This window comes from Lutra lutra, chromosome 1, assembly GCF_902655055.1.
Source record: "Lutra lutra chromosome 1, mLutLut1.2, whole genome shotgun sequence".
NCBI classification, from domain to species: Eukaryota; Metazoa; Chordata; class Mammalia; order Carnivora; family Mustelidae; genus Lutra; species Lutra lutra.
The window spans coordinates 68,173,221-68,198,932 of NC_062278.1; the positions used below are offsets into that span (position 1 = coordinate 68,173,221).

Here is a 25,712-nt window from a genome sequence, read left to right on the forward strand (position 1 = left end):
ATGCAATACATGCCCTCCATAATACCCACCATCAAGCTCACCCAACCTCCCACCCCCGCCTCTTCAAAACCCTCAGATTGTTTTTCAGAGTCCATAGTCTCTCATGGTTCATCTTCCCCTCCAATTTCCCCCAATTCCCTTCTCCTTTCCATCTCCCCATGTCCTCTGTGTTATTTCTTATGCTCCACAAATAAGTGAAACCATATGATAATTGACTCTCTCTGCTTGACTTATTTCACTCAGCATAATCTCTTCCAGTCCCATCCATCCATGTTGATAAAAAAGTTGGGTATTCATCCTTTCTGATGGAGGCATAACACTCCATAGTGTATATGAACCACATCTTCCTTATCCATTTGTCCGTTGAAGGGCATCTTGGTTCTCTCCACAGTTTGGCAACCGTGGCCATTGCTGCTATAAACATTGGGGTACAGGTGGCCCTTCTTTTCACTACATCTGTATCTTTGGGGTAAATACCCAGTAGTGCAATTGCAGGGTCATAGGGAAGCTCTATTTTTAATTTCTTTTTTTTTTTTTTAATTTATTTATTTGTCAGAGAGAGAGGGAGAGAGAGCAAGCACAGGCAGACAGAATGGCAGGCAGAGGCAGAGGGAGAAGCAGGCTCCCCGCCAAGCAAGGAGCCCGATGTGGGACTCGATCCCAGGACGCTGGGATCATGACCTGAGCCGAAGGCAGCTGCTTAACCAACTGAGCCACCCAGGTGTCCCCTCTATTTTTAATTTCTTAAGGAATCTCCACACTGTTTTCCAAAGTGGCTGTACCAACTTGCATTCCCACCAACAGTGTAAGAGGGTTCCCCTTTCTCCACATCCTCTCCAACACAGATTGTTTACTGTCTTATTAATTTGGCCATTCTAACTGGTGTAAGGTGGTATCTCAATGTGGTTTTGATTTGAATCTCCCTGATGGCTAGTGATGATGAACATTTTTTCATGTGCCTGATAGCCATTTGTATGTCTTCATTGGAGAAGTGTCTGTCCATGTCTTCTGCCCATTTTTTGACATGATCATCTGTTTTGTGTGTGTTGAGTTTGGGAAGTTCTTTATAGATCCTGGATATCAGCCTTTTCTTCTTAACCTTGAAAATGACTATGTCATATTGAAGTTTGCTCTTTTTCTACCTGAACTCCTAAATTTTTGTCAACTTTTATTGGATTAGTTTTTTTCTACTTTCCTTGTGATTCAGAAAAGGTGGTCTTAAATCCTCTTTAAAATGAGTTTCCTTTTTCTACTTACACTGAATTAAAAATAGATGCTTCATGGCCTTAAAAACATGACCATCAAGTTACTTCCTATGGGAAATTATTAAATATCCCTTGACAACAGCAATTCCAGACTTTGGGTTTTAATCAGAATTGTTCAATACCATATAGGTTGCACATTAATTAGATCTTCAATTAACCATAAGTGCATATTTAATAGCAGTGTTTCTAGTTTTTTGGTTGTGATGTGCAAGGGGCTTTCAGCAGAATACTTTTGAATAGATGAAGTTTAGTTTCTGTTGAATAATTCAATGAACCAGAGAGAATATAAATTCAACAGACTGGATGTTCACTTTTATATAAAAAGAGGTATAAGGTGAAGGTGGAATTTTGTTGTGAATTTACCACTTACATTCCTTTTTGGTCCATTTACATTCCATATTGGTCTGTCTGCCTGGCATCAGAATTCTGTCCTTCTCTTTTAACAATGTACCAGCTCTTTTTCTGAATAAATTTTAGGAAATATTGTGATTCAGGGGGCACCTGGGTGGCTCAGTGGTTTAGGCCTCTGCCTTTGGCTCAGGTCATGATCTCAGGGTCCTGGGATCAAGCCCCGCATCGAGCTCTCTGCTCAGCAGGGAGCCTGCTTCCCTCTCTCTCTCTGCCTGCCTCTCTGCCTGCTTGTGATCTCCCTCTCTCTCTCTGTCGAATAAATAAATAAAAATTTAAAAAAATATTGTGATTCAGTAACAGGTTTTGGCATTTATCTCCCCCCTTTTTATGAGTGATTAATGAGTGGAAGTAGGCAAAATTAGAGTGATATGCAGTGAATAGAAGATTCTGGTAAATTCCCAGATTTTAATTATAGGAATCATGGTTTCTTTCGCTATAGAATAGTTTCCTAGAATTAGTCAGAAGGCCCATTGTGCAGATAAAGTTAGTACAAAAAAATAAAGGAATAGTAGATTTGATCTCTGATCTTATAAGCTTACTTTATACTATTAAGATGCCAAACATCTGCATAAAAAGTAAATAATTTATGATCTTATGAAAGAAAGCTACAAATTCTCTGATTATCTCTGAAATGTATGTTTTAGATGTACCTAATTTCTATTTGAAGTGAATATTACCAAAGAAAAACCACCAGTTTAGAAATTTACTAATTTTGCAACCAAACAGGAATGGATTTAAATCCTGGTTTTTCTACTTACTAGCTGCCAGTCCAATGAAACTAAAATAAAAGATCTTGGCCTCAGTTTCCTCTCATAAAATAGAATTATATATTTGTCTTGGAGTGCTCTAATTCTGAAGAGAATTAGAAGTAATATATGTTAATGCCCACGGTAGACACTTATTTAATAGTGGTTATTGTTATCATTATTGTTTTTAATGGTATACTCTTGTTATTTATGCTCTACCCTCTACTAATAACTAAATGTTACTTGAGGGTATAGTAAATTTTATTATTCATGTAGCTATCACTACCTAATAAGTATAAGGAAAATAAAATGCTGACCAAACATAAAATTTAGATATTTTAATTATAATTTTCTTTCTTTCAGAATTACTTACTGTCATCTACCTTTCCAGAGTAAATGGCTCTATGTTGGAACAGAAAGAGGAAATACACATATTGTAAATATTGAATCTTTCATTCTTTCTGGATATGTTATCATGTGGAACAAGGCAATTGAGCTGTAAGTTTGAAGTTGAATACCACTTTATTTGGCTTGAATATTTCATATGGTTTGTAAAGCATGTCAAATTACAGAGTTATTTGAAACATTTATAACTAATTTATGAGTGAACATTTATAATTAACATTTATAATTAATTTGAGTGAAAAGTTCAGCTAAAATAATTTACAACTGTAAAGAATTTTAAAGACTTTTAAAAATATTGTAGTATTAACATTCTAATTTTAGACTTTCTGAATATTTAAGGGTGTCTGAATAATTAGGAGTTATGTATATAAATTTGATGATAAAATACTTAGACTTATTCTAAAAGTTGTACATGGAAATCATCTCATTTTTTATAGTCATTCTTAGTATAGCCACTTCCAATGGGAATGACAAGTAGATTGTGATTATATTTAGTTTTATGTAAAAATAATCATGATCAGATCATATTTTTTTTTTATCGCTGGTAGCTCATTCTTCACTTGCCTCACTAACATATTGTTTAGGAGAACCAATTTATCAATATTTTTTATGTTGCAACATATACAGCTATTTGGATATGTGGTTAGTGGTAATTACCACTTTGACTTTGGTGCTGATACTTAAGTTTATGCACATGTAAAAAGTAATGGAATTCCAAGCCATCTTTTTGTATGTATACGATTAATTCTCCTGGTCACTGTGTTAATCTTAAAAACAAATTTTCTTTAATAAATGTTTATACTCTGTGCATATTAGGTCCTTAATTTATAATATGTTTAACTTGAGACTGGCTCATTTCCATATATATGACATTTTTATACATGTATATATGAAATATATATACATAAATATATATTCTGAGTTACATAATTATTCTCCAGAACTCTGATTAAAGCAGCCTATTTAAATGAGGCTCAAATCTGGTTTTTATAATAAATCTACTATTCCCTATTTTTAATGTATCAGTGTGCCTGTATATATAAGAAATGTTGTTACTAATTACATTCTTGTTACAATATTCCTTCTGTATTATGTCATAATGGGTCTTTTGTTAGTGATAATTCTTCCTCCCTGATTAGATTAAGAACTGCCCCAGGGCAAGATCTTTGTTCATTGATCCTTTCTTTTTCTTTATACTTGGCTTATTTTGGTGCTTTCCACAGAGTGGCAACTAAATAACTGAAGACATTATTGAAGACTTAGTATGGTAGTTACACACTAATATTGACTTAGAGCTTTCATTTATAATTATAATTAATATGCACTATTTTACTGATATGCTTTAGTGTTCTACATGTGTATTTTAAAAAACACTTATTTTATAGACTATTTAGAATTATGTCTCCCAAAAAATTATTTAATTTTTTAGCTATTTGGGAAAGGTTTCCCCACTATAATCTGAGTGCTATAAAAGTTGTAAATAGGGCTGAACTTAATGTTTGCTTTCATAATTTTCTCAGGATATTGATAAAAATGTAAATAAACTTGAGAGACTGAATTATAGAACTTTTATACAAATTTAATATTAGTACAAATAATATATGTAATATTTGTGTTCAGTTGAATGCTAATTATGAAGTTCATAATCTAAATAAATTATTATAGTAGTATTAGATTATTATAGTATTTCACCACTTTTGCTATTTTGTTTCCATATTCATATATCTTGGTTTACTTAGACCAGTTTTCCCGAAATGTACTCCATGGAGTTATAGATCCATTTGATCTACATAATTTAAAATTCCAACTGCCAGTCTTCTGTCTTTTAATTGCTCTCTACCTATTGAGATACATTAGAAAGTGCATGCCACTTTCTATTAATATGTGCCAGGTGTATGGGACAATAATAAAATATTTATTTAAAATAGTCATTTCATAAACATAATTTTACACACATATTTCAACAATACATTTTCTAAGTATGGCAAATGCAGAATTGTCTTTAAGAGATATGTGAAATTATTTCAATTTAAGTTCTTACTTGAATACTTTTTATTCAATGTTATTTTTCAGTTTGTTTCTATTACTAGTGAAGTGTCCTGATTACAATTTTAGGCAGTTCTCATAATTATAAATAGTGTTCCCAAAATGTATATTTTGATTATTTGGAAACTGGAGCACATTTTCCATAGAAACATTGATGTTTGTAGAACATCTCATAAAGTAGTAGCATAGAACTGAAAGAACATTAAAATTTTTTTTCTATGGGAAAGTTATTCCAGGTTATAGTGTAGAACTAGATGTTTCTGCAGGACGGCCCCAGCTTTTTAAAAAATGCAACCTTGTTTTCCACATATGATTAATGTTTGAGCATGAAATTGATTAATAAATCATAAGTATAAGGCTTATGTTTTACTAACAATCACTGAAATGTATTTATTGTTCACTATGGTATGCTAGATACTGGAAACAACTATGAACTGGGAAGACATCATTACTGTCCTCTTGGGGCTTTCAGTCTAATGAGATTAATTAAAAAGGCAATTACAATATATTGGAAATAAAATGTAGCAATGCTATAAGAAGGACACCTAACATGTGGTCTCAAAGAAATATCTGTAATGGAAATTATATCTATATTGAGATCCAAAGGATGAGAATTTTAGTTAGTTGAGTGAAGACTTGGGAGACAGAGTTAGAGGTATTTTAGGAAGAGGGGATAGAAGATTTAAAGGATGGAGTGTGAGAGTTTTTGTTCCATGCATAGGAATTTTAGGTAGTTTAGTTGGTTGGAATACCTGGGAGAGAGTATGATAAAAGGTAAAGGATGAAAAGAGGTAATCAGGGTATAAATATGAAAGCCGTGTAGGCCAGTTGAGAAGTTTGGACTTAAAAAGGCCAGGAGCTGGATTTTGAAGGGGTTTAAGCAGAGAATTGACTTGATCAAATTTGCATTTAGGGAGACTACTCTGAAGGCAGGTATAGAGAAATGATTAAAGAGAGAAAAGACTATATTCTTGGTAAACATTATCATTGATTTAGGATTGGAGATAAACTGACATAATTAAATACATAGAAGACAGAAGAGGCAAGACTTAGGTATTATGGGAAGATACAATAATAGAGGAGAATTAAGAAAGACCCCCAGGTGTAGGCTTGAGCAACTATGTGGATAAGGGTGTCATTTAGTGAAAGAAAGCAGGAGATAGTTGGGAAAAAAAAATAATGAGTTCAGTTTTAGGTAGGTTGAGTTGTATGTGTTTATAAGACATTCAAATTGAATTGGTATGGGAAAGTGGTAGGAAGTGGGAAATATGGATCTGAAGGTAATGAGGTAGAATTTATGGTCATTGAAAAGAGGAGTTGTGCAGAAAGAGTGCATGGAAAACAAGTAGCAAATTAGCAGACAGTCAACCAATTCTCACTCACATATATGTTTTATTTGGCTATCAGAGTATTCAAATATGTTCTGAGTTCTAATATTAGAGAGCAATAAAAATTTGGATTTCCAGATTTTCATGAAAATTCCTGAGACAATTCTAGTTTCTTATTGCATGGCAGTCAGTAACCACCTGGAACTGAGTAACAGCTTTCCTTTTGTAGTTGGATAATGTGTTATCCAGTTTGCTACAGCTCTCATTCAGCAGATTTGTTTCATTTGCAATACCTGCCTGGCTCCTGTGTGCTCTTGAATTCATGACCACATATGATATGGGAATAGATAACAGACTAGGATAGAGTACAAAGGAATATCACTATTTAAGATAAAGGAAGAGAAAGAAGGCCCATAAAAGAAACTATTAAGAAGCTATTATGGTAAATGAGAAGAATAGAGATAAAGAGGGATACCTAGAAGAATTATTGGGCATTATTTAGATGGATATCATATGATTTTAAGTTCATTGATCAGTCTATCTAAAGTAATTTTTATAGAATTTACAGAATCCAGAGTACACTAATTTTTTTAAGTCAATTTCTAATGGCCATAAGTCTTTCAAGGAATGCTTGATGGGTTTTGGAAGTATGATATCAGGGGAAAAGTCAGAAAAAAATGTATCAAAATGTTAGTAGTCATTACATTTAGGCAGTAAAATAATATGAGATTTTTTTCTGTTGACTATTAGTGTCTTGTAAGTTTGGAACTCTTTTTTTTTTAACAACAAATAATATATCTTCTGAAGTCTGAAAAAGTCAATACAAATAACTGAAGTTTAATGCTAAATTATTTTCTGAACTTGAGTATTTTACAAACTGAGAGTCTAAATAAGAGTTTTGCATTTGGTCTAACTAGTGTTTCTCAAAATATATTTCAGTGAATATTCACTGCATATTATGGCTCTAAGAAGCTTTGTAGAAGAATAAAAAAACCATGTTTAATTTAGGGTTTCTCAAACTTTTTGATATGTAACACTCTTTATGTGAAATACCTTATATATTCATTAGCTTATCATGGAATACACTTCGGTATTTGTTCTTCCAATCATACCAAGAAACAGGAGTTGGTAGTTTTTTTGATATTATTAGTTTCCAAGGGATAATTGATGGACACTGTTCCTTATGAGAGGCACTTTACTCTAATAAAACACGGCATTTATAATGCAGATAGTATTAGTTTCCAATTATTCCAGTGATTTACAACAGTCATAATACATACTATTCATTGAGTACTTACTATGTTTTGACATTATATTAAGTACTATATATAAATATTCTAATCCTCATAATTACTCAGTAGGATCAGTACTACTATCTCTATTTTTAGATAAGAAAATTCAGGATAAAACCATTAAGAAAATATCTAATAAGTCTGTATATATTCCTCTGAGTCTCTGTGGAGAGTTAGTATCTGGGAAACCTGGAGTTATTTAATTTGTGACTTTTATCTGTTCCCAAAAAGTTTTAAAATTTATTCATCTTTACTGTGTTATGAAGAATCTTTGATGGTGTTCATATATGAATAAGAAATAAATTATATTTAAAAGAAATAAATTATAACTGTCAATATAATCATAATAGGGTTAATCTGGCATAATTAGACTGTTGAAGAAAGGATGTGGAAAAATGAATAATAATAAATATATGGTCGTATCAGGTCATATTGTATTTAACATGGCATAATACTCAACAATGATATATTAATGTAGGAGATGTAAAAGAAACATGCCAAATATCAGAGTAGAATAAATTTAGTATATGTGTTGCCGAAGCGAGCACTGGAGTAGAATAAATTTAAAGTCAGATTTACAGAGCACAGGTCCTTTTAACAATATACACTTAGACACATAGTTATCTGTTATTGATTACCCTGTTATTGATTAACACATAAATGAGACATAACCAGCAAACTAGGATTCCCCAGTTTGTCAGTTTTCTGTACATTGGCTATCACTAGAGAGAGTTTCTTTGTAAATCAAAGGAACTATTGTACTTTTCTTAGGAGAAAAATCAGAGGTGTTATATCAAAGGAAGTTATAAATCAGTTATGTACTTGGCAATTTGGCTGAAACAGGCTAATAGCATTAGCCTTGTGGCCATGTAAGATTTCTTTGTATAAGATCAGTTTCAAATTTTCAGAGGCTTAGATTTGGCAACAAACATAAATACCAATTCATAAATTCATAATTTGATGAAAAGACATAATTCATCTTATTAATAATTATTCTTTGATAATGAAGAAACAAAGTTGATAACATGGAAAGATCTAAAACATCACTTTCATTATTAATATTGTCTCTTTAACTATATAATTTTTATGTTATAAAAATGAAGAATCTTGTTGTTATGTGGATATATGTTCTTAAACCTGATTTTAAAAAATTATATCTGCTTTAATAGAGTTAATAAGAGAAAGAAAAGTAGTCTTAAAGAAAAAAAAAAACAAAATTCAAATGAATCTAAGTTTAAACCTCAGAATATAGGGAGTGTGCTCCAGTGTAATTTCTTTGTTCCAGTCTATAGTGATAAGGTATTTTAATTTTAATTTTTTAATTACTATTTTGAATTGATTTAACAGATCCACGAAGACTCATCCAGGTCCAGTTGTACATTTAAGTGATAGCCCAAGAGATGAAGGGAAAGTGAGTATTATAATGCCATTATTCTTGCATTTATTTTCCTCATTCTTGAATGAAGGTGTTTCTTACTATTATTTTGTACCTAACTTGTGGCACAGTTCAAAGCATTCAGCGTTTTCTAAAATTAAAATATGTTGAATGAATGAGCGAATAATGAATAAATGAATTATTCACACTAATAATGGTCCCAAATTAAGTCTTTATTTTCACCTAGAGCTAAAGTTGTTATTTAATTCTAGAATTTTGGGGAAAGTATGGAATTTGTGAAACAACTTGAGTTTTCAAATGTTCTATGCTGGAGTTTAACAATATATTTATCAATATCATTAATCATTGGCCTCTGCTATTCAGTTTTGGTAATGATAAATGGCCAATGTAAAATAATCATAAATTATCCAATCATGATTTTATAAATAGGTAATTATATAGAAAATGTTCTGAGATTACAGAAATAATCCTTATTCATTTGGATTATTCATAATTTTCTTTTGATGACGAGGAAACAAAGTTGATAGTATGAAAAGATCTAAAGCATCATTATCACCATAAGTATAGCCTCTTTGTTTATTTTTAGCTAAGTACCATAGAAAACACCTGAGTAAATTAGTTAGTATAGATTTACTTCTTTGTTTATTTTTAAATGATAAAAACTCAATGTGCCTAATAAATACTGAGCCTGAAAGTCAAGTCTGCCTAATGGTAATAGAAAGAACATTGAATTTATTCAAATTGATCCATAAATACAGTGTTTTATTTTGTTTTAAACTTTTAAATAGAGTAAAATTTTATTATTTTATTTTATTTCTTTTCAGTGTTCCAAAATTCATTGTTTATGCACCACACCCAGTGCTCCATGCAATACGTACCCTCTATAATACCCACCACCAGGCTCACGCAACCCTCTACCCCCTCTCCCCTCCAAAACAGTGTTATTCTAATCTGTCATCAGAATTTACTTATTTTTAAGGAAATGATTCTAAAATTCATAAGAAAAGTGTGCCTGGGTGGTTCAATCAGTTAAGCAACTGCCTTTAGCTCTGGTCATGATCCCAGAGTTCTAGGATCAGAGTCTGCATTGGGCTCCCTGTTCCATGGGAAGCCTGCTTCTCCCTCTCCCTCTGCTTCTCTCATTCTCTCTCTCTGTCTCATGAATAAATAAATAAAATCTTTTAAAAAAATAAAATAGGGGCACCTGGGTGGCTCAATTGGTTAAGTGATTGCCTTCAGTTCAGGTCATGATCCCAGGGTCCTGGGATAGAGCCCCACATCTGCCTCCTTGCTCACTGGGGAGCATGTTCTCCCTTTCTCTTTCCCTCTACCTGCTACTCCACCAGCTTGTGCTTTCTGTGTGAAATAAATAAATAAAAATTCTTAAAAAAATACAAAATAGAAATAAAGAAAATAAAATTCTTAAGAAAGAGAAAATGTTTTTCTCCACATCCTCACCAACAATTGTTATTTCTTGTGTTTTTGATGTTAACCAGTCTGACAGGTGTAAGGTGACATCTCATTGTGGTTTTGATTTGCATTTCCCTGATTATCAGTGATGTTGAGCATCTTTTCATGTGTGTTTCATCTGTGTGTCTTTGGAAAAATATCTATCCAGGTCTTCCATCCACATTTTAATTGGATTATTTGGGTTTTTTGGTGTTGTATCAGTTCTTAATATATTTTGGATACTAACCCCTTATTGGATATACCATTAGTAAATATCTTTTCCCATTCAATAGGTAGCCTTTTTGTTTTGTTAATGGTTTTCTCCATGGTACAAAAGTTTTTTTTTTTTTTTTAAGATTTTATTTATTGGGGGCACCTGAGTGGCGCTGTGGTTAAGCCTCTGCCTTCGGCTCGGGTCATGATCTCAGGGTCCTGGGATCGAGCCCGACATCGGGCTCTCTGCTCAGCAGTGAGCCTGCTTCCCCCTCTCTCTCTGCCTACCTCTCTGCCTACTTGTGATCTCTCTCTCTCTCTCTCTGTCAAATGAATAAATAAAATCTTTAAAGAAAAAAAGATTTTATTTATTGTTTTGAGAGAGAGAAATTGAACATGAGAGGGGAGAGGGTCAGAGGGAGAAGCCAAGTCCCTGGCGATTAGGGAGCCCAATGCAGGACTCAATCCCAGGACTACAGGATCATGACCTGAGGTAGAGGCAGTTGCTTAACCAACTGAGCCACCCAGGTGCCCAGCTTTTTTTTTTTTTTTTTTTTTTTTTTTTACGTTTTATGTATTTATGGGTTACATAATTGGCTTAGTCCATTAGCTTCTGCCTTCAGCTCAGGTGATAATCTCAGGATCCTGGGATTTAGCCCCAAATCATCAATCTTCCTGCTCAGCAGGGAGTCTGCTTCTCCCTCTACCCGCCTCCCCGATTGTGCTCTCTGTTTCTCTCTCAAATAAATAAAATCTTAAAAAAAAAAAGAGATTTATTTATTTTAAAGAGAGGGAGCATGAGTGTGAGTGAGAGGGAAGGGCAGAGGGAGAGAAACTTTTAAGCAAACTCTGCTGAGTGCAGAGCCCCACCCTGGCTGCATCCCATTACCCTTGAGATCATGACTTAGGCTGAAAAAAGAACAAGATTTAGATGCTTAATGGACTGAGCCACCCAGGCCCTCTTGTACAAGGGGTATTGGATGTAGTCCCAATAGCTTAATTTTGCTTTTGTTTTCCTTGCTTGAAGAGACTTATCTAGAAAAACATTTCTATAGCTAATTTCAAATAAATTAAATTACTGCTAATGTTTTCTTCTAGGAGTTTTGATTTCAGATCTCACATTTAGGTCTTTAATCCATTTTGAGTTTATTTTTTGTGTATAGTATAAAAATGTGGTCCAGGTTCATTCTTTTGCATGTAGCCATTTACTTTTCCCAACACTTGCATTGGCAGCACATATACTAAAATTGGAATGATAGTGAGAAAATTAACATGGCTCCTGGACAAGGATGACATGCATTAGTTATCCAAGGACCATTTGTTGAAGAAACTATCTTTTCACTATTGTGTATTGTGTATTGTGTATTGCCTCTTTTATCATAGATTAATTGACCACATAGCATAGGTTTATTTCTGGACTCTGTTCTGTTCATTGATCTATGTGTCTGTTCTTGTGCTAGTATCATACTGTTTTGATTACTACAGCTTTGTAGTGGATCTTGAATTCTGGGATTGTGATACCTCCAGCTTTATTCACTGACGGTGGGAATGCAGATTGATACAGCCACTGTGAAAAATAGTAGTTTCTCAAAAAATTAAAAATGGAAATAAACCATATGATCAGTAATAACACTGTTGGATATTTATCCAAAAAAAACCCCACAAAAAACAAAAAACCACACCCATTTGAAAAGATATATACAGCCCCATGTTTATTGCAGCATTATTTACAATAACCAACATATTAGGTAGCAAGCCATGTGTCCATACACAGATGAATGGATAAAGAAGATGTGGAGTAGTGGAGTAGTACTCAGTACATTGGAGTAGTACTCAGCCATAAAAAAGAATGAGATCTTGCCATTTGCAACAATATGGATGAATCTGGAGGGTATAATGCTTAGTGAAATAAGAGAAAGACAGATATAATATGATTTCACTCACATGTGGAATTTATGAAACAAAACAAGTGAACAATGAGACAAGCAAAAAACTAGACTCTTAATTATAGAGAACAAATCTGTGGTTGCCACAGAGGAGAAGGTTCGGGACAGGGGTGGAATAGATAAATGGGATCAAAAACACACTTATCTTGATGAGCACTGAATAATGTATAGAATTGTTGAATTATACATATTCCATACCTGAAACTAATATAAGCTATATATTATATATAATATATATTACATATATATTATATATATATTTTTTAATTAAAGAAATTAAGAAAATTAAGAAAAAATAATTAAGAAAAAATAATTAATTAAGAAAAAATAATTAAGAAAAAATAAGTAACTAAATTTTTTAAAAAGCAAATGTTTTAAGGCATTTTAAAAAAAATTTTAAAGATTTTTTGTTATTTATTTGACAGAGAGAGAGAGATCACAAATAGGCAGAGAGGCAGGCAGAGAGAAGGGGAGCAGTCTCCTTGCTGAGCAGACAGCCTGATGCAGGGTTTGATCCCAGGACTCTGAGATCATGACCTGAGTGGAAGGCAGAGGCTTAACCCACTGAGCCACCCAGGTGCCCCTAAGGCATTTTTTATTTTGTTTTTTTTTTTTTCCAAGTTTTTATTTAAATTCCAGTTAGTTAACAGTGTAATATTAGTTTGAGGTGTAGTATTTAGTAATTCATCACTTACATACAACACCCAATATTCATCACAGCAAGTACCTTCCTTAATACTCATCACCCATTTAAACCATCCCCCACCCACCTCCCTTCTAGGGAGGTAACTCTCAGTTTGTTCTCTATAGTTAAGAATCTGTTTTTCTGGTTTGCCTCTCTTCCCCCCCTGCCCGCCCCGTTCATCTGTTTTGTTTCTTAAGTTCCACATATGAGTGAAATAATATAGTATTTGTCTTTCTCTGACTGACATTTCGCTAATACTCTCTAGTTCCATCCACATCATTGCAAATAGCAAGATCTCATTCTTTTTGTTGGCTGAGTAATATTCCATTGTGGTGTGTGTGTGTGTGTGTGTGTGTGTGTGTGTGTGTGTGTGTGTATGTATGTATAATCTTTATTCATTTATCAGTCGATGGACATTTGGGTTCTTTCCATAATTCGGCTATCATTTGGAAGAAATACAGTACATTGTCAATTGGAACAAGGGGATACAAAATGACCAGTAGATCTAAATGGATATTCCAGAAATGGTTCAGACATTTAGTGTAATTTTTGGATTTTAGAGAAGATGATTTAGGACATAATAAACTATTGAATAAATGGTGTTGAACAACTGGCTATTTTGAAAAAAGGTGTATGTTAATTAAATTAAATTAAAAGGGATGCAAAATAAGTTAATAGTAGAGTCAGAAGGCTGTATCTTTGAATGTGGCTCTAGTACTTATTAGCATATAATCTTGAATAAATTATTTGACTTCTTGTAGACTAGTTTCTCCATAAACAGCTTTTTGATACAGAAGTTTTTTATTCAACTTTTCAGTCTTTTCATTTGATTCTTGCATTTTGTTTCTTCTTCAGGAAAACATTTCTTCCTGAGGTAAAATATAATCCTTCAAAAAAAATCAGTTTTAAATCTTACCATTTCACAATTAGATTTTAACCTAAATAAATTTATTTTATGGTGGTTTGAGATTAGGGATATTATGTTTTTAAATATAAATAATTCATTTATTGAATTGTCATTTCAGTTACCACTAATGTATAAGAGCATCTCACTCATATATCAGTTCCCATATTTGGATAGTTCTTTTCCTGGACTTTTTCCTCTATTGTATTGATATATTTATTTATTACTGTACTTTTACTACATTTCTATTAGAAAGAACTAATAAAAGTTGCAGAAAATATCTTGTTATCTGGTAGCCTGCCCCGTCTCCCTTCTCCATCTAGGCTTTTTCTGATTTTTAATTGTACTATATACATTTTAGAATCATTTTATCAAGTTCTATGTAAATCCCTGCTGGAATTTTGTTTGAAACTTGGACATATTGATTAGAAAAAATTTACTTCATTAAGATACAAATGTTCCTATAAACATATATTTCCTTTGGTTTTCTTGCCTTTTTCTATGTATAGCTTTGAACATTTTGCCACAAAATTCTTTTTCTTTTAAACTACATTGTTAGTCACCATACAGTACATCATTAGTTTTTGATGTAGTGTTCCAAGATTCATTGTTTGCATATAACATCCAGTGTTCCATTCAATATGTGCCCTCCTTAATAACTCATCACTGGGCTAACTCATCACCACCACCACCCCTTAAACTCTCGGTTTGTTTCTCAGAGTCTATTGTCTCTGATGGTTCCTCTCCTCCTCCAACAACCCCTTCATTTTTCCCTTCTTTCTTCTAATGTCCTCCATGTTTTCCTTATGTTTCACAAATAAGGGAAACCATATGATAACAGACTTTCTCTGTTTGACTTAATTCACTTAGGATAATCTCCTCCAGTCTCACCCGTGTTGATGCAAAAGTTGGGTATTCGTCCTTTCTGATGGCTGAGTAATATTCCATTGTATATATGGACCACATCTTCTTTATGCATTCATCTCTTGAAGGCATCTCAGCTCCTTCCACAGTTTGGCTATTGTGGACATTGCTGCTGGGAACATTGGCATACATATGGCCCTTCTTTTCACAACATCTGTATCTCTGGGGTAAATATCCAGTAGTGCAATTGCAGGATCATAGGGTAGCTCTATTTTTAATTTTTTGAGGAACCTCCAAACTGTTTTTCAAAGTAGCTGCACCAACTTGCATTCCCACCAACAGTGTTAAGAGAGTTCCCCTTTCTCCACAACCTATCCAGCATTTGTTGTTTCCTGCCTTGTCAATTTTTGCCATTCTAAATGTTGTGAGGTGGTTTCTCAATGTAGTTTTGATTTGAATTTCCTTGATGGCTAATGATGATGAACATATTTTTATGTGTCCATTAGCCATTTGTATGTCTTCTTTGGAGAAGTGTCTGTTCATGTATTCTGCCGATTTTTTGACATGATTATCTGTTTTGTGTGTGTTGAGTTTGAGAGTTCTTTATAGATCTTGGATATCAGCTCTTTGTCATTGCAAATATCTTTTCCCATTTTGTGGGTTGTAGCTTTCTTTTGTTGACTGTTTCCTTTGCTGTGCAGAAGATTTTGATCTTGACAAAGTCCCAAAATTCATTTTCACTTCTGTTTCCCTTGCCTTTGGAGATGTGTCTTGAAAGAAGTTGCTGTGGCCAGTGTTGAAGAGTTTACTGCCTATGTTTTCCTCTAGGATTTTGGTGGATTCTTATCTCACATTGAGGTCTTTCATCCTTTTAGACTTTTTCTCTGTGTCTGGTGTAAGAGAATGGTTGAGTTTCATTCTTCTGTATATAGATTGTCCAATTTTCCCAACACCATTTATTGAAGAGACTGTCTTTTTTCCATTGGATATTTTTTCCTGCTTTGTCAAAAATTAGTTGACCATAGAGTGAAGGGTCCATATCTGGGCTCTCTACTCTGTTCCATTGATCTATGTGCCTGTTTTTGTGTCAGTGCCATGCTGTCTTGGTGATCACAGCTTTGTAATACAGCTTGAAATCAGGCAACGTGATACCCCCAGCTTTGTTTTTCTTTTTCAACATTTCCTTGGTGATTTCAGGTCTTTTCTGATTCCATTCTAATTTTAGGATTGTTTGTTCCACCACTTTGAAAAATGTCATTGGTATTTTGATTGGGATGGTGTTGAAATTATAGATTGCTCTGGGCAGCATAGACATTTTAATAATGTTTACTCTTCCGATCCATGAGCATGGAATGTTTTTCCATCTTTTTGTGTCTTCTTCAGTTTCTTTCATGAATGTTCCATAGTTTCTAGAGTATAGATCCCTTACCTCTTTGGTTAGGTTTATTCCAAGTTATCTTATGGCTTTTGGTGCCATTGTAAATGGAATCAATTCTCTAATTTCTCTTTCTACACTTACATTGTTAGTGTATAAGAAATCAACTGATTTCTATACACTGGCTTTGTATCATGCCACATTACTGAATTGCTGTATGAGTTCTGGTAATTTGGGAGTGGAGTCTTTTAGGTTTTCCATATAAAGTATGTCATCTGTGAAGAGAGAGTTTGACTTCTTCTTTGCCAATTTGAATCCATTTTATTTCTCTTTGTTGTCTGAGTGCTGTTGCTAGGACTTCTAGTAATACGTTGAAGAATAGTGGAGAGAGTGGGCATCCTTGTCATGTTCCTGATCTTAAGGGAAAGGCTCTCAGTTTTTCCCCATTGAGAATGATATTCGCTATGGTTTTTCAAAGATGGTTAGGAAATTGAGGAATTTTCCCTCTATCTGTACACTCCGAAGAGTTTTAATCAGGAAAGCATGCTGTATTTTGTCAGATGCTTTTTCTACATCAGTCGAGAGGACCTAGTGGTTCTTCTCTCTCCACTTATTAATGTGTTCTATCACACTGATTGTTTTGTGAATATTAAACCACCCTTGCATCCCAGGGATAAATCCCACTTGGTCATAGTGGATAATCCTTTCGATGTATTGTTGGATCATATTAGGTAGGATCTTGTTGAGAATTTTGGTATCCATGTTCATTAGGGATATTGGTCCAAAATTCTCCTCCTTCATGGGGTCTTTGCCTGGTTTGGTGATCAAGGTAGTGCTGGTCTCATAGAATGAGTTTGGAAGCTAACCTTCTATTTCTACTTTTTGAAACAGCTTCAGAGAATAGGTATTATTTCTTCTTTTTTAAAAATTTTATTTTATTTTTTCAGTGTTCTGTGATTCATTGTTTATGCACCACATCTGGTGCTCCATGGAGTATGTACCCCCCTTAATACCCACCACCAGGCTCACTTAACCCCCACCCTTCTCCCCTCCAAAACCCTAAGTTTGTTTCTCATAGTCCGCAGTCTCTCATGGTTCATCTTCCTCTCTGATTTCTTCCAATACACTTTTCCTTTCCATCTCCTAATGTCCTCCATGTTATTCCTTATGCTCCATAAGTAAGTGAAACTTACTTGATAATTAACCCTCTCTGCTTGACGTATTTCACTCAGCATTTCTTCTTTGAATGTTTGGTAGAATTCCTCAGGGAATCCTTCAGGCCCTGGACTTTTGTTTTTTTGGGAGGTTTTTGATCACTGTTTCACTCTCATTACTGTTTACTGGTCTATTCAGGTTATCAATTACTTCCTATTTCAGTCTTGGTAGTTTATAGGTTTCTAAAAAGGTATCCATTTCTTCCAGGTTGCTTAATTTATTAGCATGTAGCTGTTGATAGTAATTTCTGACAATTATTTCTATTTTTTTGGTGTTAGTCGTGATCTCTCCCCTTTCATTCATAATTTTATTAATTTGGGTCCTCTTTTCTTTTGGATAAGTGCAGCCAGTGGTTTATCAATCTTATTAATTCCCTCAAAGAACTAGCTTCTAGTTTCATTGATCTGCTCTACTGAATTTCTGGTTTCTAATTCATTGATCCCTGCTCTAATCTTAATTATTTCCCTTCTTGTGCTTGGGTTAGGCTTAGTTTGTTGTTGATTCTCCAGTTCTTTGAGGTGCAAAGATAGTTTGTGTATTCTGGATTTTTCTTTTTTTTTTTTTTTTTTTTTTTTTTTTGAGTGAGGCTTAGATGGCTATGTATTTCCCCTTTAGGACTGCCTTTGCCATATCCCATAGGTTTTGGACCAATGTGTTTTCATTATCATTGGTTTCCAAGAATTGTTTAAGTTCTTTGATTTCCTGGCTGACCCAAACATTCTTGAGCAGGATGGTCTTTAGCTTCCAAGTGTTTGAATTTCTTACAAACTTTTTCTTGTGGTTGAGTTCCAGTTTCAAAGCATTGTGGTCTGAGAATAGACAAGGAATAATCTCAATCTTTTGGTATTGGTTGAAACCTGATTTATGACCTACTATGTGGTCTATTCTGGAGAAAGTGCCATGTACGCTTGAGAAGAATGAGTATTCTGTTGTTTTAGGGTAGAATGTCTTGTATATACTAATGTGGTCCATCTGGTCCAGTGTGTCATTCAAAGGTCTTGTTCTTTGTTGACTTTTTGCTTAGATAACCTGTCTATTGCTGATAGTGGAGTGGTGAGGTCTCCTACTATTAATGTATTATTATCAGTATGTCTTTTCATTTTGGTTAAAGTTGGTTTATGTAGTTGGCTGCTCCCATGTTGGGGGAATAGATAGAAGAGATATTTACAATTGTTAGATCCTCTTGTTTGATAGAGCCTTTAAGAGTTATATAGTGTTCTTCTGTATCTCTAACTATAGTCTTTAACATAAAATCAAATTTGTCTGATATGAGAATTGCTACCCCAGCTTTCTTTTGAAAAAGAAAGGTCTGCTGGCATGAAAGATGGTTCTCCATCCCTTCACTTTCATTTTGGATGTATATTGTGGTTCAAAATCAGTCTTTTGTAGATAGCATATGGATGGGTCCTGTCTTTATGCAATCTGAAACCCTGTGCCATTTTATGGGAGCATTTAGGCCATTCATGTTGAGAGTGATTATTGAAAGACATGATTTTATTGTCATCATGTTGCCTGTGAGGTCCTTGTTTCTATAGATTTTCTCTGTAATTTTCTGCTCTATATCACTCTTGGGGTCTTTATCCTTTTATAGAACCTCCCCTTAATTATTTCTTGCAGGGCCGGCTTGGTGTTCACATTTTCTTACTGTTTCTGCCAGTTATGGAAGCTCTTTATCTCTCCATCTATTCTAAATGACAGCCTCACCAGATAAATAATTCTTGGCTACATGTTCTTCTCATTCAGTATCCTAAGTATATATTGCCACTCATTTCTGGCTTGCCAGGTCTCTGTGGACAGGTCTGACATTATTCTTATTCTCCTTTCTGTGTATATAAGGAATCTCTTCCCCCTATTGCCCTTAAGATGGTTTCCTTGGTTCTAAGATTTGCAAGTATTACTATTACATGCTGGGTCATTGGCCTATTCTTTTTTTTTTTTTTAAGATTTTATTTATTTATTTGACAGAGATCACAAGTAGGCAGAGAGACAGGCGGGGAGGGGGGTAGCAGGCTCCCTGCTGAGCAGAGAGCTCAATGTGGGGCTCAATCCCAGGACCCTGGGATCATGACCTGAGCTGAAGACAGAGCTTTAACCCACAGAGCCACCCAGGCACCCTGGCCTATTCTTCTTGATCTTGGAAGGAGTCCCATCTGCCTTAGGACATGAATGCTTGTTTCTTTCCCCAGCTTAGGGAAGTTCTCAGCTACAATTTGCTCAAATATATCTTCTAGTCCTCTCTCTCTCTCTCCACTCCCTCAGGAATCCCAATAATTTTGACATTGGAATGTTTCATGGCATCATTTGTTTCTCTAATTCTGTTTTCATGGATATTAAGCTGTTTGTTCCAGGCCCCTCCTGTTCCTTCTTTTCTATCAGTTTGTCTTCTAGATCACCAATTCATTCTTCTGCCTCCTTTACCCTAGCTATTAGAGTATCTAGATTAAATGGGATCTCATAGATAGCATTTTTAGGTTCTGCCAGATCAGCTATCATTTCTGCCCTTAAATAATCTATGTTGTCATTAATGGTTTTCTCCATCCTAGTTACCACCCTTATAACTGTTACCCTGAAGTCTATTTCTGACACCTTGCTTATATCCATATCCATTAGTTCTGTGGCAGAGGTCACAGTCCCTGAGTCTTTTCTATGTTGGGGATTCTTCCTCTCAGTCATTCTGTGGAGGGGTGGTTGAAGGAATGTATAGAATCCAAATTATTGACCATAACCCAAGCAAGATGCACCTGTTTTTTAGAACTTTAGGGTTATCTGCCTCTTGTACTTCCAGCCTCTCTTCTGGGGGTTGGACCTGCCTGGCTGTGCTGTTACTCAGGCAACCATGTTTGGGCTCAGTGAAAACCAGTATTTTGGTTTTGTTAACTGGCAGCTTTCCCTGGCAGCTTTCTGCATCTCTTCTGAGAGAGCAGAAGTGACCATATCCAAACCTCTGTCTCAGAACAGAGAGGTTGCAGTCTGTTCTTCAGTGTGCTTTCCAGGCCACACTTTCTCCATTTCTGTCTGCAACTGAAAACTGCAGCATCCCGGGTTGTGCGCCCCACAGCAGCACTCCCAGGCCTCACTTCCTTGTCCAGGCACCTCTCTGCCCTTTGTGCTTCTAAAACCACCAGCTGCCCCCAGTTCATGCGCATGCCACTGCAGCTCCAGGTTTCACTCTGAGGGGTTGTCTTAAGGTCCTTTCCCTGCAACCTCTGTAAGTCCTTGCTGGGTCCCCAGCACAGGAGGCTTTTATGTGTGGGTGGCACAGGATCCTGGAGGCTCCCTCCCTCCTCCATTTATCTTCCGATAACCGCCCACAGAATCAAGGTTTCCCCGCTTCATACCTAGAAACCAACTGCCAGAGATATTCTGCTTGTAGAGATCCAGATATCTCTTCTTATGTCTCAGGATGATTTTGTGGGTGTTTGGAGTGCTCTGGTTGGTAGCCATTTCAGGGGACCAGTTGAAATAGAGTCCCCTACTCCTTTGCCATCTTTGTGATGCCCTTCCACAAAATTCTTACATGTCTTTTGTTAGCTGAATTCTAAGTACTTTATAAATTTTATTGATCTTATGAATTAATTTAATTAAATTTTAACTTTAATTGATGTTTGTATATAAAATATTTATTTTGTTATTTTGTGTTCATTTTATCACCAGATGTTCTGTTTTTAAAAGCTGTCCTTGGATTATCTGAAATATTCTACATATCAAGTATAGAAAATGTAGACAAATTTTGTTTCTTCCTTTCTAAATTTATATATTTATATTTATACCTATTTGTATATATAGTTGTTTCTTTGGGTAGGAACCCAGTGCAGTGTTGAATATAAATGGTTTTAATGGGAGCTTTCTTTTATTTCCAACTGCAAGCAAAATACATCCCAAGATTTCAACATTAAAATGTTTTCTACAGGTTGTTGTTTGGATGCTTTAGTGAATTTAAAAAGTTTCCACCTGTTTCCACTATTCCAAGAGTGTTAAATAGTGTTGAATTTTTTGAATGCTTTTCTACATGTATTGAGACATATTTTGTGCTAATATCAGCCTATTAATAATGATTTTATGGTCTAGAAAAACTTGGGAACACTCAGTTGGGCCTGAGGCCAGCCCCCACAGACATTTCCCTTTTTCAGAACCAGTGTTGTGTTTGGATCAGCCTCAGTTCTTATAATTAGTGGTCAAGATGCAACTCAGCAACAACCATCAGGGAACTTTGAAAAAGAAAGTTTATTATTTACAAGTGTTGGGGGGTACACAACACGATTGGGGCCACTCATTGAAGCTATTGGTAGAGAAACAGAGTACATGGACCTGGGGTTCTGCTTTTAATGGGATCACCATAGCACATAGGGTGCCTAGGGTTTCACATGTTCAATATATTTGTGAATTTAAAACATTGGAGCAGGAATTAAAGGGTGGGAAGGCAAAAGCAGCTGTCAACCAAATTGTCAGTTTATGTCAACCAAAGCTTTCTAAAAAGGAGGAACTTCATGGGTGATGGGGCAGCTTAGCTTCTTACCTAATAATGTAGCTGACAATGTGTTTATTCAAGATGGATGTCTGAAGAGGATTCTTCAGCAATCAAAAGCTTAATATCAGGCACTTATATTATAATCCAAAAAGCTGACTCTCAGGTACTTACACTACAAGATGACTATTCCTTAATTTGTTAATTTATTGAAATGTTAATGGATTTTCTCATTTAAAAAAAATTTACATTTCTGGTATAAATTCAACTTGGAAAAAATAAATTTCCATGGAGGTTTGGTGGTGAAGTGTAAGAAGGAAAAAATTACTGATGTTAAGATTTGTACCGAAACAGCATAGTATCAAGGAATTAGAAAATAGACCATCCTCTAAGATACCATTTACTAAAGAAACTATGAATAAATATATCAAATTGAAGAGTGTGTTCTTGGACTGAGCAGATGCCTGTATTGTGTATCTCTCCTTGAAATCTCTCAGCCTTGTCTCCCAAATTCTTGACTTTTTGCTTCATCTCAGTTTTGGCAGAATTAATCAGCTTCATACAGTACTATTTTCTTAAGTTGACTGGTTATGTGAGGTCTAAGCTCCCCCTTTAATTCTGGATTCAGATAATGTGCCACACTATAAGGCATAAGATCTGGTTTCCTTAATGGCTGCCAAAGGGGTCAAATGATACAACTCTGAAGTGAGGGGGTGTTAATTTCCCACAGAGAAAACCTTGACCAATATTAGAAAAGACACAAGAAATAAAGTTCTCTTTTTCTTCCTCCCTGTTGTTGGGCTATTCTAAATTATGGTTTTTCCACATGAGCTGTTACAGACATCCAGCAAGGCCAAGCAGATACACCTGCTAAGTGATTGGCTGTGCCTTTTCTGCTTCTCCCTGTGAAATAGTGATTCACCTTACTTTTACTTTGCTTTACTTCACTTTTCCTTTATTATTACAGCTCTGAGATTGCACTTCTCAGTGAAACATTAACACTTAAGCCTAGCCTCAGGCTGTTTTCTATAGAACCCTGGTTAAGACAATAGTTATCAGAATTGTTCTAGATAAGGGATTCAAAACTATGGCCAATGGGATAAAACTGGCTTGATGCCTGTTTTTGTAAAATGGTTTATTGCGACACAGTCATGCTTACCATTATTGTCTGTGTTTACTCTCCAAATACAAGAGCAAAACCAAGCAGTTGTGACAGAGCTATAAAGCCTGTAAAGCCTAAAATATTTATTCTCTATCCCTTTACATAAAAAGTTTGCTGACTCCTGTTCTAGATTATAGACCTTGAGGATGGGACTTTGGACTCGAATTGTCTCCTATTTAAAATTAAAGAACCCATTGAAAGTGCCAAGTGAAGTAGTTTTATCATGCAGTGACATCACAATTACTTAAACATCCTACTTTGATTAATTGGTAAAGGGGCTGATGGAAAGCTAAGACAATTGCGGATCAAGTACTATGGTGTTTAATTGATAAAGGGCAAAGGAGATTATAATTATGATGGAAAAAAACAACTTCCTTTGATGCCACTTGTATTAATATCTATTCTGATATAAATTAACAAATTTAGTAGTTTGAAACAACACAAATGTATTATCTTCACTTTTGTAGGTTGGAAGTCCAATACAGGTCTGACTGAGCTAAAAATCAAGATATTGACAGGGTTGCACTCCTGTCTGGTAGCTGTAGAGGAGAATTAATTTGCTTGCCTTTTTTAGCTTTTATAAACTGTACACATTTCTAGGTTTGTAACTCCCTTCCTTCATTTTTAAAGCTATCATAGCATCTCTTTTAAACTACAGCTGGGAGAGTTTCTCCACTCTTAGGGACTCATGTGATTAGTTTGGACTTAACCGGATAATCCTGGATACTCTCCTCATCTCAACAAATCTTAATTACAACCGATAAGTCTTTGTGTTGTTGTTGTTGTTTATTATTGTTGTTGTTGTCATTTAAGGTCATATATTTACAGGTTCTGAGGATTAGAGCATAGACATCTGTGGTTGGCATTATTTTGCCTACCAAATCTCTGGAGACTGAATGAAAATAATACGCTTAAAACAGTTAATTCCAGACTTAAAGCATGCCAGAGGCTTTTTAAGGAAGCTTTAAAGGAATTCTTCCTGCAGCTCTAGGAAAGACTGCTAAAAATGGGCCTGTTTATAAAGAGATAAATATGTAGTTTTATAGGTCTTATTTGTTAAAGTCAAATCCTTGATAAGAAAAGAATGTGACCCTGACTCCTGGTGTATTCAATTCCTAGCATGGCCATAACAAAATTTTATATACTGGGTTACTTTAAACAACAGAAATTTATTATTTCAGCTTGGACACCTGAAGTCCAAAATCAAGATCTTGGTCAGGCCATGTTCCCTCTCAAGGCTCTAGGAGAGAATCCCTCCTTGCCTCTTCCAGCTTCTGGTGATTCTTAGTGTCCCTAGATTTGTGACAGATAACTCCAGTCTTCCTCTGTCTCCACATGACCTTCTTCTCTATGTCTCTGTGTCCTTCTTTTACAAGGACTCCAGTCATTGGTTTTAAGGCCTACACCCTAAATCAAGGATGACTTCATCTCAAAATTATTTTTTTAACATTTTATTTTTAAGTAATCTCTCTATCCAACATCGGGATCAAACTTACAACCCTGAGATCAGCAGTATCATGCTTCCCTGACAGAGCCAGTCAGGCATATCTCATATCAAAATTCTTAACAAATTACATCTGCAAATTCTCAATTTCCATATAAATGCACATTCTGAGGCTCTGTGGGGACACTATTCAACCACTATACCTGAGATATGGAAATTTGTGTATATAAGCCTGAAAAGATTATAAACCCCACCCTCTCTAATTTCCTTGAAACCTCCTGGCCAACAAAAGTACCTCTTGAACTTTTTCCAGAGAATGGTTTCTCCTTTTCTAGAAGACTGTAAACGACCAAGGAAATGAGGTAATTTTCTTGCCTGATGATGTTTATTTACTGTCACAAGTTCAACCTTCAATTCCATTACCTCCAGGCCAATAATCAGAATCAGATCTCAGATTTCAGCCCAGCCTAAAATGTTAGCATAAGTTTTACTCCAGGAAGAAATAAACACTACATGGAACCCTCTCCCCATCAAAGGAATTTAGGACCTGGATAATACTGAGAGTACATCAAATATATAAGAACATTTTATTTTATTTATTTATTTTTATTAACATATAATGTATTATTAGCCCCAGGGGTACAGGTCTGTGAATCGCCAGGTTTACACACTTCACAGCACTCACCATAGCACATACCCTCCCCAATGTCCATAACCCAACCACCCTCTCCATATCCCCCTCCCAGTGGCAACCCTCAGTTTGTATTGTGAGATTAAGAGTCTCTTATAGTTTTTCTCCCTCCCGATCCCATCTTGTTTCATTTATTCTTTTCCTACCCCCCCAAAACCCCCTCGACTTCCTAATATCAGGGAGATCATATGATAGTTGTCTTTCTCTGATTGACTTATTTTGCTAAGCATAATACCCTCTAGTTCCATCCACATTATTGCAAATGGCAAGATTTCATTTCTTTTGATGGCTGCATAGTATTCCATTGTGTGTGTGTATGTGTGTGTGTGTGTGTGTGTGTGTATATGTGTGTGTGTGTGTATATATATATATATATATATATATATATATATATATATATATACCATGTC

At 35.0% G+C, this 25,712-nt stretch overlaps 1 protein-coding gene and 1 non-coding gene across 6 annotated transcripts in view; both read left to right on the plus strand.

Moving 5' to 3' along the window:
- The window catches only part of STXBP5L (syntaxin binding protein 5L), a 411,169-nt gene that overhangs the window by 158,695 nt on the left and 226,762 nt on the right, over nucleotides 1-25,712 (plus strand). For all 5 annotated transcript variants that reach the window (XM_047726199.1, XM_047726189.1, XM_047726217.1 and 2 more), the window contains exons 6-7: nucleotides 2,786-2,920; nucleotides 8,841-8,904. In XM_047726199.1, the coding sequence (XP_047582155.1) occupies nucleotides 2,786-2,920; nucleotides 8,841-8,904 (199 nt within the window). The remainder of the gene's footprint in view (nucleotides 1-2,785; nucleotides 2,921-8,840; nucleotides 8,905-25,712) is intronic.
- LOC125089885 (U6 spliceosomal RNA) lies at nucleotides 11,773-11,875 on the plus strand. Its single transcript, XR_007124091.1, has one exon. It is a non-coding gene; the product is annotated as a U6 spliceosomal RNA (small nuclear RNA).